Source organism: Myzus persicae, unplaced genomic scaffold (genome assembly GCF_001856785.1).
Source record: "Myzus persicae strain clone G006 unplaced genomic scaffold, MPER_G0061.0, whole genome shotgun sequence".
Classification (NCBI taxonomy): Eukaryota; Metazoa; Arthropoda; class Insecta; order Hemiptera; family Aphididae; genus Myzus; species Myzus persicae.
In genome coordinates this window covers 337,214-358,914 of record NW_019100991.1, presented here as the reverse complement: position 1 = coordinate 358,914, position 21,701 = coordinate 337,214, and the positions used below count along the sequence as shown (strand labels likewise).

General features: G+C 28.6%; 2 protein-coding genes across 3 annotated transcripts in view; one reads left to right on the top strand and one right to left on the bottom strand.

Moving 5' to 3' along the window:
• Positions 1–5,443, bottom strand: part of LOC111027193 — a 20,481-nt gene extending 15,038 nt beyond the window's left edge. Inside the window, exon 1 of the mRNA XM_022305447.1 lies at positions 4,902–5,443. The gene's annotated coding sequence lies outside the window, so the exon portion shown is untranslated. The remainder of the gene's footprint in view (positions 1–4,901) is intronic.
• Positions 2,291–21,701, top strand: LOC111027190 (glycogen phosphorylase). 2 transcript variants are annotated; one of them, XM_022305438.1, is made up of 14 exons: positions 2,291–2,759; positions 15,499–15,783; positions 15,854–15,985; positions 16,105–16,216; positions 16,417–16,562; positions 17,005–17,319; positions 17,424–17,587; positions 17,846–17,960; positions 18,078–18,260; positions 18,364–18,489; positions 18,855–19,076; positions 19,635–19,897; positions 20,108–20,174; positions 21,114–21,701. In XM_022305438.1, exons 1-14 carry the CDS (start codon positions 2,505–2,507, stop codon positions 21,282–21,284), a joined length of 2,556 nt encoding a protein of 851 aa, XP_022161130.1. In that variant the 5' UTR covers positions 2,291–2,504; the 3' UTR covers positions 21,285–21,701. The 2 variants fall into 2 exon arrangements, with proteins under 2 accessions (XP_022161130.1, XP_022161131.1); XM_022305439.1 differs by lacking the exon at positions 2,291–2,759 and adding an exon at positions 11,781–12,254.

Sequence of the window (21,701 nt, the reverse complement as noted above, 5' to 3'; positions counted from 1 at the left end):
TCGGAAAAAAAGATTTAAACTATTGAATTTAAAATTTCTTAACAATCTATTTAGCAACATTGTAGATTTTCCAGAACTAATTGACGAAAACGATTGAACTTTTAAATGTATTCTCATTAATCAAAATATAAGCATCTTTATTATCTATACACAAAATATCAAATAAATAAATGTCATTTTCTCAATCTCATATTTTATGTCTTTAAGAAGTTCTATGAATGATGAAGTGGCTTTAAAGTTGAAATTAATTATTATTTATGATTTATGTTTAATTATTCATTATTTCCGATGTATTATATAAATTATGTACCTCAATAATCAATAATATACATATTTTAAATATTTTAAATATTTATTGTGACAAACTTGTATATATATATTTGATAAGTATGTAAATTGGTATATATTTCCGTACTTATAATAGTATTGTAATACAATTATTATAATCACTTACTCTAAATCATAACCTACGTAATTTAAGTTTAAATCATTATATTCGATTTTCTTTTCGGCAGACCATATTCTAGATTTAATAAAACAACTATTGAGTTCAAGTGATTATTATTTCTTATATATAATTAACTTTGTGCAACTTAATTTGCACTGAATATGTAATATTTATAGATGAATTCTAAGATCTAAGAAGAATTTAAGTTATCAGCATTAGAGGTATACTTACAATATTAAATTTCGTACTATTTCCATTTATTTAATGTTTATTTCACAATTTCGGTATTAAAGTTTATTAAAATAACATGCCATTCAAAATTTGTTTTAAATAGACATAGTCAGTTATTTTTCATTTTTGTACTAAAGCGTATATGCATCTCGTACTGAGAAGCACTGAACCTACTGCTCACGATAATATAGTGAAGTAATAGGAAAGTAACAACGCTTATTTGAATTAATTATTTGAGTAAAAAATAAAAACTCAGTGGATACTTGAGCTGAGACACTGGCATATTTACGGGAGGGGGGCATGGGGTCTGGACCCCTCCCGTTGACCAGTATCTTATACATGTTAAATTTCGTGTTTTTACATGATAAAAAAAAAATATCATACGATATAAAGGATTTTGTAAAAAATTGTCTTCGCTTTAATTGACAACATTTTTAGTTAATATCGTGATTTTTTTGTCATCAATTTACAATGCCAGTATCTACAGATACTCCCAAAATATATTTTTCAACCTTAAAAAGTTTGAAAACTTATCTCAGATCAACTATGAATGAAGTTATTTAGGACATATTTATTATAAAAGTTATAACTTATAACCGAGTTATACAGTATATTTTAAATTTGTTTTGTGTTTAGGATAGACTAAACTGACTTCCATTGATGTCTATAATTCATCGGGATACACCCCTCAATGTAAATGCAATTAATAATAATATGGCTCTAAGTCCTAGGCAATTAGATATTGTTCTCTAATCTCACAATACATAGTGAATGCAGTCTTAAGTTCTCATGGTTTTTTTATAACACTTAAATATAAATTTTAAATTGTTGTAATCATGAACTAACTAGGTACCTACCTATGTCAGCAATTTATTAGTTTACTAGTGAACTACTCACATAATTAGTTATAGTTAATCATAGTTTTACTATTATTACAAAGTTTATGATACAAATATATATATTATATAATAAAAAACTCAAAAATAGTACATAAACTTTTAAATTGAATATGTTATATTTATTTGATAACAAGAAATTTGAAGTTGTGGGAGGCAAAGCCCCCCCCCCGCGGATCTTTTTTCTGAAAGTTATCTGTCAGTTATCCGCCCCTCCACTGAGCTGAGATGATGTAGTATTTCCAACAATAAGACGACAATAATAATTTGCTTAATAAATCAAGGTGTTAATAGTAATAAGAACACAGATTTTTATGTGAAAACGTCTTTTTATTCTTTCCATTAAATCGTCATAAACGTATACACTATACTTTGATAACCTAAAAGGGAAAATTGTTAGCATGCCATCTTAGGTACTTAAATGGATTTTATACCTACAGTAAATCCTCAGCTAATAATTATAATATTGTACTTTGAAGTCAGGCCAGTCATTTAATATATACAGTTAGGAGGTACCAATATATAATATGTATACACATTGCGTAATAAATAATAATATTATATACTTTATCGGTTCCTGCAGCGTTTTATCACGACAAGACGAATAAGAAGAATATAAGTGGTTGAAGTGGTTTTATTACTCTGTAGGCTTATCGGACGCTCCTCTTATCGCCGAAACTTTTACGGGGGAGCCGTGACGCCAACACAACTGTTCGCGTGCCTTCAGCATTCACAGTACATCAGTGACTGGCCAACGGCAACGACTTGAAACGTCTTCCAAAAACCATCCGAGAAGATCTACCGAGAATACATCTTGCACTTGATCGATACTTAACATCGCGATTCTCGTTGTTTAAAACACACACGTGTGCCCTAACATATTACATCTAACCTCCCACGGGTATAGATCGTACTGAAAAAGCTTCAACATGCCAGCGGTGAAGCAGATCAGCAAGCCCAAAGTGGAAAAGCGTAAACAGATCAGCGTCAAGTCCATCGCAGACGTCGAGGATGTGGTAGCCATGAAAAAAACGTTCAACCGGCACCTGCATTTCACGCTGGTCAAGGACAGAAACGTAGCCACCATCCGGGATTACTATTACGCTCTGGCCCACTCGGTCCGGGACAGTTTGGTGTCTAGGTGGATCAGAACGCAACAGCACCACTACGCAGTCAACCCAAAGGTAAGCGCAGTCATTAATGTTATACATATTTCATACGACACGAGATAGATTATTACGATAAATATAAAAGATAAATTGAATATATAGTTGTTAACTGCACTCTGTGACAAGTAATCATTATAATAAATAATGTGAAAAATGTCCATAATTGTCAGTGGGCTTCAGGTTTTCAAAACGTCACATAAGACGTTGGCCAAAACAAGTTAAATAAAACCCTAAAGCCTAAATTATCACAAAAATTAATACAGAAGTATGATATAGACATTTACAAAAATAAATTACGTATTTTATATAATATCTTATTAGGTACTCATGCTCACTTCCATTTTTTCATTTAATAATTTATTTATTCAAATTCTGTGGCGATACAAACATCTGTTTTTCAAATTAGAACCCTATTTTTGACTGTAATAAATTATTTAGCTGATAATTTTTCTGAAAACTTTGACATTCCAAAGTAAATTTGAACCAATAGTTTTTGGGTTATTTAACATTGCATACTAAGGATAATCGGTACATAATAATGACTTTAGAAGATATGGGCTATGGAAATTAAAAAATTTTAGTAATTAATATTAATTTATCAATAGTTATAATTTATAAAACATGGTCCAAGTATAGTGAATACGAATACTAGATCTGATAAATTACATATTTTTATACTTTTTTAAACCATTTTTAAGGACTATCTTTAGGTGTAGAATGTATAAACATTTTAATAACCGAAAAACTACTCTTTCGAATTTTGAATGAAATACATACAAAAATTCCAAAAAATTATCCGCCGAATAATTCACAGTAAAAATAAGGGGTTCTCATTTCAAAAACAGAAGTTCTTTTGGCCACAGGTCAAAAAAAAAATAAGGCCTTTAAATATATTTAAAAATTACAAAAAAAAATATGAATGAAATATAAATTAATAATGAAATGAAAAAAGGGAAGTGAGCATGCTTTGCAGTAAATGTCATATTTAGTCCAGTACCTATTTAAAACTATTAGTTTTTATACTCATAAACTTAAATAAAATACAAATTATAAAAATGTAATAGATATATTAATATTGGCTACATATTAAACTAATATAATAATATATAATTATCATAATGAGTAATGACTATTATGATAGTAGAAATAGAAAATATAATTTGAAAAAAAAAGTTTATACTGTGATGTATATATGATGTATTGGTAATGAATTAATAAATTAATTGGTAAACTCGCCGCTTTCCATTTTTAAAAATACATCTACTTGGTGAACTATTTTACTTATAATATATTAGGCTCGTTTTGGAATACGCACAGGCTATAGCTGCAGGATTAAAAATACAAGTTTTGAATCATAACACATCGGATTACAATATTGATATTAATTAATTTGAATAATTCAAATAAGATAAATATATTCTATTACATTCACTATCTATAGTCTCACTTTACTAATCATCTAATTTTTGTAAAATAATTACGGTTTATAATAAATTATTATGCAACATTATAATGCTTTCGGTACAGTTCAAAATTAATTTTAAAACTTTTATTTGTACAATTATCATATGTTATACAAAAAAAAGTGTATTAAACATTTTTGTTTAAATGCTTTACATACTCCATCAAACATAATTTAAACGTTGCATTGATATTATTTATAATTGCAAATGGAAAGAAATAATTCAGCATAAACTCAAAATATTAAAATTAATAAGCCATATAAATAATTTGGGATTTATTAGAGTAATAATAAGTAATTTACGAAAATCAGAACTAGATAAAAGTAATTTTTTTAAACTGTCTCATGATTTTAAAACTATCTTAAAAACTAGAAACTATTAAACTATTAAGTAATACAAATAATAATAACAACCTAGGTATTTGAATACTAAAAAAAAATTAATTTCAACAATAACTTTTAACATAATATACCAACATCATAGAGCAAAGAGTAATTCATTTTTATGTAAACGTGAAGTGTATTTATTTAACACTTAATTATAATTGTATACTTTTAATTATAATATCATAGTTTGTTGTTTGTACAGTAGTACAGTACTAATATCATCTATATACTCTGCATGATTAACTCCAGCAAATAATTACTAATGTCTAATCACTAGTTGGTAATTATATATAATATTATATACTCACAGATACGTCGAATTAAAATTTTCTGGAGAATATTCTAAAATTATCTTTGATAGTTGTTTATAAATCTTCCATTAATTACAGTGCAAATTTCATAGATTGACGGTTAACACTATTCATTGCACGAGCTAATTATATTTTTACCAATCTGTGTATACCTACTTGACTGGTGTGGTGTTATAAAAAATTCAAACTGCCACAACTAACACACATCTTTTATAAGCTATTGTTTTAATTATTCAGAAATACCTGAAAATAAAACTGCCATGGTATCATGGTAATGTGGAACTACGTGCTCTATCTCAGGTTCACTCCCAGTCAATTTGATATGTACAACGAGAAACAACGGTATTTTCCTTACAACAACGATAACTCTAAATCGTGTAGGTACTGACTTACTGGTTAATATTATCAGCCTAATATTTTTAAACAACCTTTGTTAGTGTGTAAATAAAAAATCATGATTTTCGTTTCCAAATAGCCTCTATAGTAAAAAAATTTTAAAAAGAAAGAAAATAAATAGGAATGTGAGGTGTCAGTTTAAAACTTGTACCATATTTTATTTTAAAATTGTTTATATTATATACGTAAATGTTTAACAATATTTACAAATACAAATATTAGTATATTAAATATGTAAATATTTATGTAACAGTTTTTTCGTTATCTGAGTAATCCGGTCGCTTTTTGAATGGACACCGGTCATATATTCATATTATTATGTATGTGATTACTAAGATAAATAGAACTTGGAGGTAAATCTATTGCTTAAAAATATAACATTTAGATAAATTTACATTTTAAGTAAGCCATCAATCGAATCTTTGAAATTTAATTTTTGATATTCGATAACGTTTGAACATTTTATTGTGTTCAACATAAAAAACAAATAGTCAGCAACTATCTGTCAAACCATTCTAATATATTTTGATCTTTTAACTTGACTCCACAGATGATATCAGTAGGTAACAAATGTGTAAGCTATAAGCTCTAACATAGCTATAAATAAAAATGTCACTTTTTTATCGTATTCTTAAAAATCAAAAAGACAAAAACTGTTGACTAACAAAAATCATCAATTATGCATTACGTATTGTAAATCATGATTTCTTCATAATTGCACATTTTTATTATCTGAATAAAATTTTTTAAATGTTTTATTATAAAATTATTAATCATAACATGATGATTTGATTAGTCTTATATAGCCTGTGTACTTACATTTAACTTGCATTTATTATTAATCATTTCATATGAAATCAAAAATAAATAAACAATTTTTTATTAATTGTTATATATTTTAATATTTATAAATATACATAGATATATATATCAGGTCTGTCAGTTATAGTTATTTAAAATATGAAATATGCTCAATAAATTATAAATTTTACAGATCAAAAATGTTAAAAATAATACTTATATTACCTATTATTAGGTATTTATAAAATAAATTTGTGGAACGTTTAAACCTAAAAATTCATTGAATTTTACTTTTTTAAATTGGATTTTGGGTTCTTTACTACAGTAAAATTAGTTGGTTAGCCTTATTATAGACTTGGTTTTACATTCATATCGTTGTTACTTGTTGAGTATGCCAACTTTTCTATAGATAGTCAGGTAGGTAGTCTGATTTAAATTTATTTTACAAATGGTTTACCTAATAATTAATTAGTTGTATTGTATTTTGCATTTTTACATAATATAATATATTATGTAGTTAATGGTTGCTTTTATTTGTATTAATGACATAACAATAGTTTTTAAATCTCACATTTCCAATGAATAAAATATTATAGTATTTGTATTATTGTTTTAAGAGGATGTCAGCATACTGTTTACTTCTCTCTATGGCCCAGGCACAACATATAAACAAAACGTATTCAGACATAACAATTGTTTAATGTTTCAAGTTATCTTAGAATAAAATTTCTTATTATAAAAATTAAAAACAATAATGTTTTTAGCATGTATAATGTCTATTTATCTAAAAATTGTCTCAAAACAATTTATTACCTATTTAAATTCAAATTTTATTTTTATTTTTAAGGTCGAGTATAAAGTAAAATAATAATAAAATATTAAACCTGTATGTCAAAACCTCAAAAATATTGTCACCTATAATTTTCTTAATAAGTGACTTTACTTTAAGAATACTCAAAAATCACAAAAATTATTTTACGTGAATGCGTTTTATCGATGTTGAATTAACATTCTCTTAATTCTTAATACAATTTATGCTTACAAAATGTCTGTACATTATATATATGTTCCTAAACTATAAGTTATAAAATTATATTTAAGTATTTTTAAACTCTTTACTAGATATAGATTTTAAACAGCCAACTTTACAATTTTTAAGCTTGATGCAAAACAAAAGATTAAGGACCTCCCAACTTAACCACCTAACCTAATCTAACCTATTCCCCGCCTATCCAAAATATGAATTTCATATACTATACAATTGTTATATTTTATTATATGTTTTTTGTATTTTTGACAATCGAACACCCACACAACAACTAATATTATACAACTTTTATGAATAAAATTAATTGTATGCACTTATTTCAGATGAGATGGGTAACTAAGTCTACTAATAAGTATAATAATAGTTATACCTATAATCTATATCTAGTTATTATACGGATAAGAAGTAAAGAACCTTTAATTACTAAGATTTTATTTTTGATACTTAATTAAATGTTGAAATAATGGCTTGACAATATTATAATATACACCTATATTGGTTATGGAATTGATTAAAAATTTTTAAATTTCATTGGGAATTCCAATTAGATAATATTATAATAAAATATCAATACCTACCAATAACATAAATAAAATAAAATACAATAATATATTATTATATGTGCGATTATATAGCACTCACCAACTATTGAGTAACCTAACCTACTGGTTACTTAAAATTATATTCCTACCAATAATACAGCATTTGAATATATTTTTAATTTTGATCGTTTTCTTATAAATATTTGACGAAAATAATTCTGTTCGTAAGTGGGTACATATGATATAACGCGTGGTTATTGACTTTTAACCTTGTTGAAGGTGGTTTTAAATATATACACACGAAAATCTGGCAACGTTTTGAAGGATTTATTGTTATAGTAATATTTACACGTAATTTAATAAAGATGATGGCTCTAGTTTTTATACCTACTGTTTCCGTACAGTTCATTTCTAAAAAAAAACCATAAAATCAGAACTTACATCGGTTACATCAGCTATATAATAATTTTTTTTCGATTTTATTAACATTCAAACAGTTAAATATGTACGATGAATTGCTAAATTAAATTATTATGAAACTTTTGGGTATTTTTTAATCATAATTTTGACTGAAACAGTGTTATTAAAAATACTTAAACGAACAACAATTAGGTACAATGTACCTGGGGTGATGCTTGCATTTATTTGTGACTAATCACTAGATTGATCATGGTTCATAGCTATTTGATAGGCATAGCTAGAAATTGTGTTCAGAATATGCAGAATCTTAATCAGCCTATACAAACTTATAAGTTACAACAACAATTATTCAACACTACTAACTTATTCGTTAGAATTAAAATATAAAAAGCTCTACATACTTAAAATTTGAAAACATGAGTTAAATTTTCAAAGTAGGAAATATTATACTATTATACTTTATAAATATAGGATTGTGATTTTAACGCACTACAAAACTATAAAAGTATGAATATTAAGTTTGAAAATACTACAATTTAAATCAAAGTTTAAAAATGTAAAATGATTATTTTTTTTTAAAGAAAAAAACATGTGTACATTTATATTACATTTTTAAAAAAAACGTTTGGTTTGATGGCCCTTATTTTCTAATATGAAGTATCCCTTATGTCGAACATCATATATTACGTACAGCTGCATACCCCGTACGCCCTGTGGCTCCACCTATGGGTTATGATGCTATTATTATTTTTATACACGAAATACGAATAGGTACTTTAAAGTTTAAATAATACATGTTTTCTTTTTCAAACGTCATTCTCATTGTTGCTTAATGGTTTGTTTATATTTGTACATATTTGTTTTTATGTTGAAATGATTTATATTTTTAACCCAAAACTAACTCAAATGGTTAAATGTCAAATGATTAAGCTGAGTACACGATATGATTTAAATATTGAATCCTAAGACAAATCATGCATTACGATTTCTAAATACAGTGATGTGATATGTATTAATTGTATTTAGATACTATATTAAAATATAATCAACATAAGTCATTACCAATCTATAAATAAAATTTAATTAAAAAATTTAAATCGTTATGCAGAGTTTCATATGCTATAATATTATAATAGCGTATACATAATATATGTTACACTGATATATTTATGTATAGTCGTGATTCGTGAATATCAGATTTTTATTATCAGTAAATGACTTTTGAACGAGATTGACCTATATATTTATACATGAAAGAAAATGAAATATAATTTGTTAAATATAACATTATATACTTATAGGCTATAAGCGTAGAACAATTTACGTCATTATTAATGTGGAAATAATTTACCAACTGGTGTTACTTGATAGACGAGTTATAATTTTTTCCTCCAATTATGTTGTATTAATTAATATTTCAATATTAGATACGTTTTTATATGTAGGTAGAAAAAAAAACTTTAACAGAGAGTATTCTGTATGTTATAAATTATAAAAATGTGTTTATATGTATAATAATAATTTATTAATAGTTATTTACAATACACAGCTCATTTTCAATATTTATGCAATCTCACGTTGATGTTTTTCCATAATAAATTTATTAACCTATTAACTATTATACATTATCAAATGTCGGTATGGTAGTGATTATAATAATATATAGATAGGTCATACGCAAAGTGTTTGAGTTTTATTTTATCAAGTCACAGATACTCATATAACTATCTTGAAGTGTTGATTAGTGACTACTGATCCAAACAATTATACAATCAGATTCATCAAGCATGCTAACCAGCAATTTTTCCTTTAATAATGAAATTATTCAAATTTAGATTTTTACTTGTTTGAATACTTAAGTATTGGTGCTTAAAGTTTAAGGGCCATATTTTTAGATTTTTATGACATCCAAGAAATGACCCGTGCATCGTGATACAAACTTCTTTGTAAATAAAAACTATGTTTGTATGTTTGAGAGAACACTCTTAAATTGAAATAATCGAAAATATGGTCCTCAAGTATATACATAAAAACTCCAAAAAAATTTGGCCCAGAATTCGATCAAAATAATTTTTAAAAGAAAAAATGGAGGTGAGCCATTAAGCCGTAGGTGTACATAAATATTAATATTTTTAAAATTAAAATAATAATTTATATCTTAGTGTATCATAATTGGGATTGTTTCACTATGAATCGATATAATTAAGACAATCTTTGAATGATATGAGTTTGTTGTATAACACAATTAAATTTATGCTTCTGTCTTATATGCGTGCAACTTATAGTAAAAACTTATTCATAGAAAATATACGTAAATTATTAGAAAATATCAATACAATAATCCTAAAAAAGTTTCAAATGTGTAAGAGTCTAAGAAGGTCTAAATCTAAACAATTAAATACGTTTTAAAAGTATACCTAAATTTAAAAAAAAAATCATGAAAATTATCTTTAAAAGTTATTATTTTATTTATTTTATTTGTATAAAACTGAAATCAAAAAATCATTACCCAATAAAATATAATATTATCAATTTGCGTGATTGTGTATTTTTCTCTGTAACACGTCTGAGAGACGCCAGATGGAAACAGAAAACGCCATTGTATCATCCCTAGTCATAGTATAGACTGGTACAGATTACCGACCTACTTGTTTTTACTACTATTTAATTTTATCAGTATAATTACTACTTGGGTATACGGTATACTGTTTTTTTGCACGTGGTACTTTATCATGTTTGTTCCTCTAATACTATAAATAGTGTTGCAGTTTTACAAAGGTCGGGTTAAAAAAATGAATGGATACTTTTGAAATAAGTTGTTTTTTGTATACACATAATTTTCCACGAGTCAATAATCTCTGTATTAGAAGTTTGTTTTAATTTTATTATATTTCTGGCATATTATACGATATTGTGTTAGATTTAATAGATAAAGTCGAAGTCATTTAAATAAACATTTGTACTTTTGATAAATTTAGATCATCGTGGTCGTCTCGGTAATATTGTACAGTGCATGATGCCAAATTTTTTCGTCCTAGTGGAAAACAAATATATGTACAACATCTACAACAATAATATAATAAGAGGCATACAACTATATCAATATAGTAAAATCAATAATCTTAAGTTGTTTATATATATATATATATCTAAGCAAGTAAAAGAACATCAATAATAATATATTTACGATGCGTCAATACGTGACGTATATCCTATACATTTATATATGTATACGGAGTGATCCATTTATCTGGCTACACTAAATTTGTTATTCATTTTTGTTATTTTAAATTATAAAGTAATATAAAACATTCAATTTTTACAAGAAATTGTCAACATTTAAATACTTGCAAATTAAAAAAATGTTATTCAAAATGATGATATTTACACATGACATTTTTTTTAAAGAAGTGTTCGTTTCAGATAAGTAATACAATTAAAACAAAAAGTTTTTGTTTTGAAAACCACAGCGTATAGTCATAATCACTTAAAAAGATCTATCCAATTCCAATATGTAGACATATAATATATAATATATAATAAAATAACATTGGTATATCTCATGTTCATACATGAACCTCTCGTCAACACTGCAGGAGCTATCCGCACTGCGAAGTTATTGGACGAGTAAATTATTATATTTTTGTCTCGAGATTACCGCGACGATCGTGTCAAGTCGGTTAACTCAGTTGTCGTCGCACTTTCGTGCCGGCATAACGATAATATTCCTTATCGCGTCCGATATACCTACGTCATTTGTTTAGTACATCCATTCGGACCTCTTATTTTAACATTCGTATAACGCGATCGGTGTAGCACCAGAGAAAAAAATCGTCCGTATAAATCCGAAATCTCAATAAATATACCTACCCACAATACACCGTCGCAAACGAGACCGTCACCATGCCGTTGGCCAACATCGAACAGCTCCGGAAACAAATCAGCGTGGCGTCAATCGCCGGTCTGGAGGACGTCATCTCGATGAAAAAGTCCTTCAACCGACACCTGCACTTTACGCTGGTCAAGGACAGAAACGTGGCGACGGCCCGGGACTATTTTTTCGCTCTATCCTACATGGTCCGGGATAATCTTACTTCTCGGTGGATACGAACCCAACAACACTATCACGACACCGACCCAAAGGTAACTATGCCTACGAGGCAAATGTTATCGTTTTCTCAAATTTGTTCGTCCCGTCTCACGACCTAGATCTTTACGTCGCCACGGCGATACACTTAAATTTTTATGAGTTTTCTAAAAATATCCGATAGTGCTTGTTAAAACTTATATCACATACCGAAGTTGAACTAACGCGTGCATTTCATATTTAATTATAGAATCCAATTTTTGACCCGCTCATAGTGCAGCAAAAAATCAGGAAACGTATATTTTCAGTGTGGACATGTGGTCGTCTATACGCGGGTTTCTGAACGGCCGATAGGTTATACGTCTATAATATTATTAGAGTTTGGAGCTGATCTGTAGCCGTACACATTTACAGCGAATCACACTATTATATTATTATGCATATTATACAATAATATGATATTGATCAATCGATCATCATTTCGTAACATTCGATAACGGTTTTGTACATTATTATTATTATTAATGATATATCGTTGGCCGTTGTAGTCGTTTACATGAGTATAATAATATATTATATTAAATACCTACTTTCTTCACTAATTATAATTATTTGCTAAGGTCTGTTAAAGTTTTTTTTTCTAACAGGTTATCGCGTTAATTGTTTTGTATATTATACAGGGATTTAGTTATTTTATTTTTCAATAACGTCAATTTGCACGAGATATTTTATTCGATGAAAAAATATTATTTTATATTATGAATCAAATCACGCATACGAGTTTAAATTATTTGCAGATTATTATTACTTAATATTTTTTGTAGGTCAAGAAACACATGTCAGACATGATCGAAAATCGAACTTCACATGTTCTATATTCTTGATTGTTGTGTGCATATTTCTTATCTAGCTACGGACATAATAAAATGATACGTGATTTTAGCTAATGATTATTGTGTGCCGGTTTCCCTATCATTTATATAACGATGACTTTGAAAAATAATATATTAATAAAATAGTAAAATACGCATTAAAGCTATTTATTAACCCTCGAAAATAATACGGATTAATATATTATAACTTATATTTATAGTCTTATAGATACAACTATATTAAAAAATTAAATAATTTCATCGCCTCTAATAAATGCTAAAAGTTGTAAAAATATTTTTAGCCTTATAAATATACCTAAAACCTTATTGTGTGTTGTACACTTGTACTTACTTTAAAGTTTAAACATTCCAATTTTAAAAGTCTTCGAGTTTAGAGATTTCCATGATACAACTACTTTGAGTTTTCGGTATAGGTAGCTTAAATTAATATTTATGTAAATATTATTAAGCCCTGTAGGCTGTAAAAATAATAAGTAATAATCATCTAGCCTCCACAAATAATCACCACAACTGTCCACAAGTGATTAGTGAATAATATTAAAGAAATGTTGTAAATGTCTATAATATATTATTATTATATATTGGTCCATATCTAAATTAAAAATAAATTTCAAACACTTTATTCGCCAATTATAAACTCCTATAACATATATTGTTTATAGATTATAGATACTATATAATATTGAGTCGTCTAAACTAAAGGAGGACGTGGATATGCCAAAATATAATTCTTTCAAATCCACCAATGTCAATTTATTATAAATGTGTTTAGTGATCAGCGGGATTCGCCAAAGCATACCTAGATCACAGATTCAAAACTGTATTCATAGTCGTTTGCATTTTTATCGAACGATATTTATAGAATAATATATATGGGTACAACTTTCGTTTATATTTTATTATTTGAAAAGTTAAAAATCATTTTTAAAAATATATGGTTTTTAATTACCAAACTATATGCATCGAGCTTTGTTAACTTCTATGGAGTTAAAAACTCTGAGAAAATAATTATCAAAAAATGGCTTCAGTTATTATATGCATTTATATTATAATGAAAAATAATGAACTCTCGTGATTTCCTATAGCTACCACTTTAGCTCGCAGGGGGTATAAGCTTATCCTAGTAACCATTTATCAGTATATAATGAACCAGCTAAAATAAATTTTTTTAAATTGCATTTCTTATAAATTTATAATTATATTCTGTCTCAATAAACTAAATGACCTAAACAGGTTAGAAACAATATGGTAGGTGCATGTTAAGTTTGACTGCCGATGGAATACATTTTTACCTTAAGTGGCCGTGTGAGAGATTACAAGTTAAAATTTAACAAAACCACGACTTGCGAGAACCTTAAAAATGTATTATATATTATTTTTGTATTATAAGTATTTATTAATAACACATTAATATTCATCGGATAAGTTTTCATGATCGTTTACCAATAATTGGTCAAGTTATTTTTTAAATTATTATTTATTCGTCGCAAGAGTGACGAGTATACCTATAAATCTTGGAATTTTGAAAGTAAAAATGTAAAATCGATCGTAACCAAATAAATTTACATTTTTATTTCTGTGACATTTCTGCTAAACTTTTAAAATACTAGACTATAAAAGGAGTTTAAGACTATGTGATTATACGAATAATTTATTGGTCCAAATTATACGCCTGTCGCCTGTGTTCTAAAATTTTTAAATCTGCGAGCGAAGCGATATAATATGCAAGTTGACATCATTTCATAATTAAATTCGAAAATCATGACACTAATGACCTTGGTCATTAGTAAGAGATATATGCGTTTAAATGTTTTGTTTGAATATTTATTTTTATTGAAAAAATAACAGTTTTAAAGGTTGCTCCAGAGAGCAGAACTATAATGGTTTATGAGCAAAGTATGAGCATGGAACAGAGCCCTCTATAGTTATACCTGTAATATATAGTATTTAAATATAAAAACATACCCATAAGAGATATAAGTAATTTAGTGAAATGTATTAATTTAATTTCACTATATTAGATATAGTTCTTAAACTTCTTAGTTAAAGTATAGTGTTACTAGACATCACTGCATTCATTCAAGTCTCGTTATTTTTTTTTATAAATATTGCTTATTGTATTTACTACTATACAAATTGAAAATATTCGTTATTCTGAATACAAAAAAAATCTTCTTTTGGTTATTCTCTCAAAAATAAAAATGTAAGCAATTTGAACTCGGAAACATTGTTTTTCAAATTATTATATTAAACAATAATTTAAAATCGGTTTGATTTTTACTATATTTTATTTTATACAATATTTTTTTTATCAGCAGCTGTTAGTGCACAGTTCATTACAATATAATATGAATGTATAATATATATTAATAGTATAAATAATGTTACAATTACTTTTTGTTTTCAGCGTGTTTATTATTTGTCTTTGGAGTACTTGGTTGGTCGTTCCCTTCAGAACACCATGATCAATCTCGGCATTCAAAGTAGTGTTGACGAAGCATTGTATCAAATGGGATTAGACATCGAAGAACTCGAGGATCTCGAGGAGGACGCCGGTCTGGGAAACGGTGGTTTAGGTCGTTTGGCCGCTTGCTTCCTGGATTCCATGGCCACTCTAGGCCTGGCAGCTTATGGTTACGGTTTGAGATACGAATATGGTATATTTGCTCAGAAGATAATTAACGGTGAACAGGTAAATTCAAAATGAATGCATATAATATTATACAAACATCAGTTTAAGCTTTTTATAATTAAAATTATAGACCGAAGAACCTGACGATTGGCTCAGATTTGGAAACCCGTGGGAAAAGGCTAGGCCAGAGTATATGTTACCAATTCATTTCTTTGGCAAAGTAGTAGACACACCGACCGGCAAAAAGTGGATTGACACTCAAGTATGCAAAATAATACTATCATAATAAATCTTAGGATCTTACATTTTATTTAAAATTATTATTGTTCTATTTCTATAACGAAGTTCTATTATAAACTCCTGTTTACACGTAATTTATAGGTTGTGTTCGCGATGCCGTACGATAGCCCAGTACCGGGGTATCAGAATAACATCGTTAACACCATGCGATTGTGGTCTGCCAAATCTCCCGTCGAATTCAACCTGAAGTTCTGTAAGTAAAATTGCATCCAAAAAAGAAAATAATAATAATCATCAACTTTATAAGCTATAAACATTTACTTTATGTATTTGATAATTTTCGACTTATACTTCGATCTATACGCCACGAATAATTAATATTTCTCAGTGCCTAATATTTTGTTAGTACAAAAAAAAAGTTAATCAGTTGGTTTTTTCCTTATTATATTATAGTCAACGACGGTGATTACATTCAAGCCGTTCTCGACAGGAACACGGCTGAAAATATCACCCGGGTTCTGTACCCCAACGACAATGTGTTTGAAGGCAAAGAACTGCGTTTGAAACAGGAATATTTCATGTGTTCAGCCACGCTACAAGTACGTAATAAACATACATGATACATAGGATATCATTCACTATTTGGTCAGGCTACATTAACTTATTGTATTAATGAAAAGAATGGTTTTTTAAATATAAAGCAACATTTTTACAAACAAATCTAATTTTATACTTAATAGTGGTTTTTAATATTTCTTTTATCGACCACCTTTATTTTTAATTTTACAATTGGAAACAATTTTTACAATTTTTACTTCCCTAAAAAAGTTGATGTAGGAGTGTGTGTATATTAGTATAATTAATACCAAATATTGAAACAAAATGTTGTATTAAAAATAATACACAGCTTAGATGAGTGAAGTAAAATTGCAAGTACGTCTTGCTGTGGGTAGGATAAGAGTCCACAAATATGATTAATTAACGCACATAATTTAAACATGTTGAAACTTTTGGTTTTTGATCGTCACCAATTTTGTGCAGGACATCATCCGGAGGTTCAAAGCGACGAAAAAAGGTGTACAGGCAAGGACCGACTTCAATTTGTTCCCCGACAAAGTGGCTCTGCAGCTGAACGATACTCATCCGGCACTCGCCATCCCGGAGCTGATGAGGATCCTCATGGACATCGAAGGTCTGTCGTGGGAGGCCGCTTGGGATATCACCGTCAAGACTTGCGCTTACACTAACCACACCGTATTGCCCGAAGCACTAGAACGGTGGTCGGTGTCGTTGATGAGCAGTATATTGCCGAGGCACATGCAAATTATTTACCAAATCAATTTCCTGCACTTGCAAGTAATAATGACGACGAGCTAAATCCGAGATATTCCTCGTTATTGCTTTAATACTTAATACATGATGGTAATCAATCTACTTACTAAAATGTTTTTTTCTCGCAGGACGTCCAAAAACGTTGGCCAAGCGACAATGCACGCATGAAGAGAATGTCACTGATCGAAGAAGACGGCGACAAGAGAGTGAACATGGCCCATTTGTCCATCGTCGGATCTCATGCCGTCAACGGTGTAGCTCGTATTCATTCTGACATCATCAAGAACGACTTGTAATTATTATCAAATAATATTATATTTTATTATTAATTGACTAGATATTATATACGTAATAATTATACATAAAATATACGTGCATTTCGACGCTTTCAAAAAATTCCCATAACAACATGGTATAAGTTAAAAATATTTTTAAAAAAATTGCTGTATTATCAAATATATGAACTACAACCACTTTATTGTAACAAATATTATTTTCACCACTTAAATACTTTAAAAATTATTAAAAATTTGTTTCATTTGAATTTCAGGTTCAGAGACTTTTACGAATTAACACCAGAAAAGTTCCAAAACAAAACCAACGGTATCACCCCACGTAGATGGTTACTTCTCTGCAACCCCAATTTATCAGATATCATTGGAGAGGTATGACAATTATTGTATTATTGAACCCTTTTTATAAATACCTAACTTCGTGTAACTTATTAGTGTTAATTATTTTTACAATGTTATGATTTTATGTTTATTCGCTCAATTTTGCAGAGAATTGGTGATAATTGGATCACACATTTGGACGAGCTGACAAATTTAAACGAACTTGTAAACGATCAAAGTTTCATATTAGATGTCCAAAAAGTCAAACAAGAAAACAAAATGAAACTAGCTCATTGGTTGGAATCCGAGTACAACGTCAAAATCAACGTCAACTCAATGTTTGATATCCAGGTACCTACTAATATGTAATAAACATATTATAATATTATAGTATATACATGGTCTCATTTTATTAAAATATTCTTATATTAATCAAACGACATGATGTGTATAGGTTAAGAGAATCCACGAATATAAGAGACAACTTTTGAATTGCCTACACATCATCACCCAGTACAACAGAATCAAGAAAAACCCAGACGCCGAGTTCGTACCGAGAACAATTATGATCGGTGGAAAGGTAAATTGCTTGATTTCGATAAAATTACACGTTATTACCTATTTTATTACTATTATAAGTTATTAGTTTATTACCATTTGCATATTTACTATTCCCGTGCAGTGGGGCATTTGTGCAGTAGTGGCCCCATAAATCGTCCCCCAACCCATTGATCGCATGTATTCGCTATTCACTCGGACAGCCGAGCGAGTGATTTATTGATACGGATCAGTTTTTTGTTTTTTTGATAGAGGTGGAAGTATAGTTGGTATAAATATCTATATATCAAATGTTTTTATACTTAAAATGTGTAGGTATAATGTTAGTATAATATGAGTTCAAAAAATGTATTCGCATAAATGTGTGTTGGTTGTTGTCATGTCTAGGCCGCTCCGGGATACTACATGGCCAAAAAAATCATCAAACTCATCAATTACGTGGGTCACGTAGTCAATAACGATCCGGTGATCGGAGATCGTCTGAAGGTGTTGTACTTGGAAAACTACCGAGTAACTTTTGCTGAAAAAATCATACCGGCCGCGGACCTCAGCGAGCAGATATCTACTGCGGGAACCGAAGCATCTGGTACCGGCAACATGAAATTCATGGTATAGTAAATTTCGCTATTATAATGAGTCATTATACCTTCAAACAATTATCAAGAACGTGTGATTATTAAATTATTGTATACGGTGCTTAATCTGGATGGTATAAAATTAATGTATATTTTACTCCCGTAACGAGGGGCTTGTTTTTGGGTTTAATAGACGAACACATAAACCCATTTTCATATCGACGTTCAGTATAATTTTGTTCTCTGATAATCATGAATATTGCATCGTAATAAACATTTCATCAAAAATTACATCTAAAAATAATAAAAAATAAATATTTTTGTAACGGAAAAAAAATAACAATCTAACATTTTATGGAATACTTAGAAAAAAAAAGATTAAATGTTTTATTCCCGGAGCTTACTGACTCCAAAAATATTCTGTTATATTGTTCTAATATATTTTTCCGATATTACAATTTTTCGAAACGCTTGGAAGTTACTAAGATACCCTCCATCATTACCAATCCGTTACATACTCAGCTACAAAACGCGTACCTACTGAGCGATATTCGTCTTAAATCTGAGTAACGGTTAAATAATTTGTTTTCAGTTAAACGGTGCACTCACCATCGGTACGTTGGACGGTGCAAATGTGGAAATGGCCGAAGAGATGGGAAATGAAAACATTTTTATTTTCGGGATGAACGTTGACGAAGTGGAATTGTTGAAGAGAAAAGGCTACAATGCTCATACATACTACGAATCCATACCTGAACTCAAACAGTGCGTAGACCAAATCCAAAACGGATATTTCAGCCCCAACAACCACGACGAGTTTAAGGACATTGTCGACGTCCTCCTGAAATGGGACAGGTAAGTCAATCGTTATTTAGGAGTAGTAGTGTTCAAACAGATCCTCCTCTGCTGTCGGTTTAAACGGGGAAAGAAAAAATCAATCGTTATTCGTTACTTTATTTCACTAACTATTTCTACAGTTAAGAAATATTGTCCACTTCGAATCACAATGTAAAATACCTATACATAGGTACTATAACGTTTTATTCTTTGTTTTGTATTGTATAGATTTTTCCTGTTGGCCGACTACCAAGATTACATCAAAGCTCAGGATAAGGTCAACGAGACTTATATGGTATGTAAAGAAATCATTATGATAATCTATGGCTGAGGACTTATATATCCAGGCACATAGGCACATAGCTCTTAAAAAGGAACTTAACCACTTAGTTAATAGCCTATAAGTACCTAATATTACCTACCTAATATTATTCTATTTTACAACTATGATATAATTGTTTTATATATTCTTTAAATATTGATATATAGAAGTATAGAACAACTAAGTAAATTTACATATTATGAACTAGACTCGAATAAACTAATCTTCATTAAAAAACTTAATAAATAAGCACTTTTTTATCACAAAAAATATCAATATAAAGTATTAAAGTTAAAAATGGTAAAACTATATAAAATAAGTCCACATTTTAAGAGCATTAAAAAGTACGAGATTATTTCAAACTGTCCAACTAAAAATATTGTTATAGTCTCATACAGGCGTGCAAAAACCATTCTTCTGCTCCGTATATAATAAATAATAACCAATTATAACGTAGGTATGATCGCACACATTTTGGACGGAAAACTTTCAAAAGAATGCTGCAAGTAGTAAGTAACTGCAGGCTGCAGCAGCACTGCAGCAACACTTATGTCATAGTAATATATTATACGTACAAGATTTTCGGATGGTTTAATATTTTGAGTATTGAAGTGTTCAACTATATATATTTTGAAATAGTCTATTTCGTTCAGTCAAATGTTTATGCGTACAACATAATCAATTCACTGTAACAGTATACCTATTAGGTACCATTGATAATAATTTATAAATAAGTACTAGTATTTAATATAGTCAATGCTATGACCTTTATTGGCTATTGACTATTTACCTTCCTACATATAAATACTATGTATATGAGGTCTATGATATTAAGTCCTGTTTCGATCGTTTTTGGAGTGTTCGTAGCATATTGATTTAACACATTTTTTTTCTCGATCTGTCACTTTATAGGATCAGACCAAATGGACACGCATGTGCATCCGTAACATCGCGTCCTCCGGAAAATTCTCGTCCGACCGCACGATCACCGAGTACGCCAAAGAAATTTGGGACGTCGAGCCATCGTGGGAGAAATTGCCGGCCCCGCATGAACGTATTGCAGATCTCCCGAAACAGTCATAATAATATGATGATCATATACAGTGCAACAATACATAGATAATACTTAATATATTAATGAATATGTTTATAGTAGGTACGCTCACAAGCACAAGCACAAGCACGTGGTTTTAATTTTGGGAATTTTTCTTTTTTAACGAATAAGCAACAAATAATAATAATACCTAATATATTATATGTGTTTTTGAAAAATTGTGTTCCTCACTTTATGTAATTTCATGATAATTTATTTATTTGAATATTTTAATAGATACCTACATATTGTGTAATTTTTAACACTTAAATAGTATTGAATTATATGCATGGTTGGTCATCGTAATAATTATGTTCACATACCTACCTAATTATATTATATTCACTTCTTGTATAAACGTATGTGAATTTTTTTAATTTTAATAAATTATATATATTTATCGATTA

What these genes read in the sequence shown, in the direction of transcription:
- LOC111027190 (XM_022305438.1), top strand. Translation starts at nt 2,505, where the DNA reads ATGCCAGCGGTGAAGCAGATCAGCAAGCCCAAAGTGGAAAAGCGTAAA. An exon ending in ACTACGCAGTCAACCCAAAG is followed by an intron (nt 2,760 to 15,498) that starts GTAAGCGCAGTC and finishes TTTTGTTTTCAG; the next exon opens with CGTGTTTATTATTTGTCTTT. An exon ending in AGATAATTAACGGTGAACAG is followed by an intron (nt 15,784 to 15,853) that starts GTAAATTCAAAA and finishes TTAAAATTATAG; the next exon opens with ACCGAAGAACCTGACGATTG.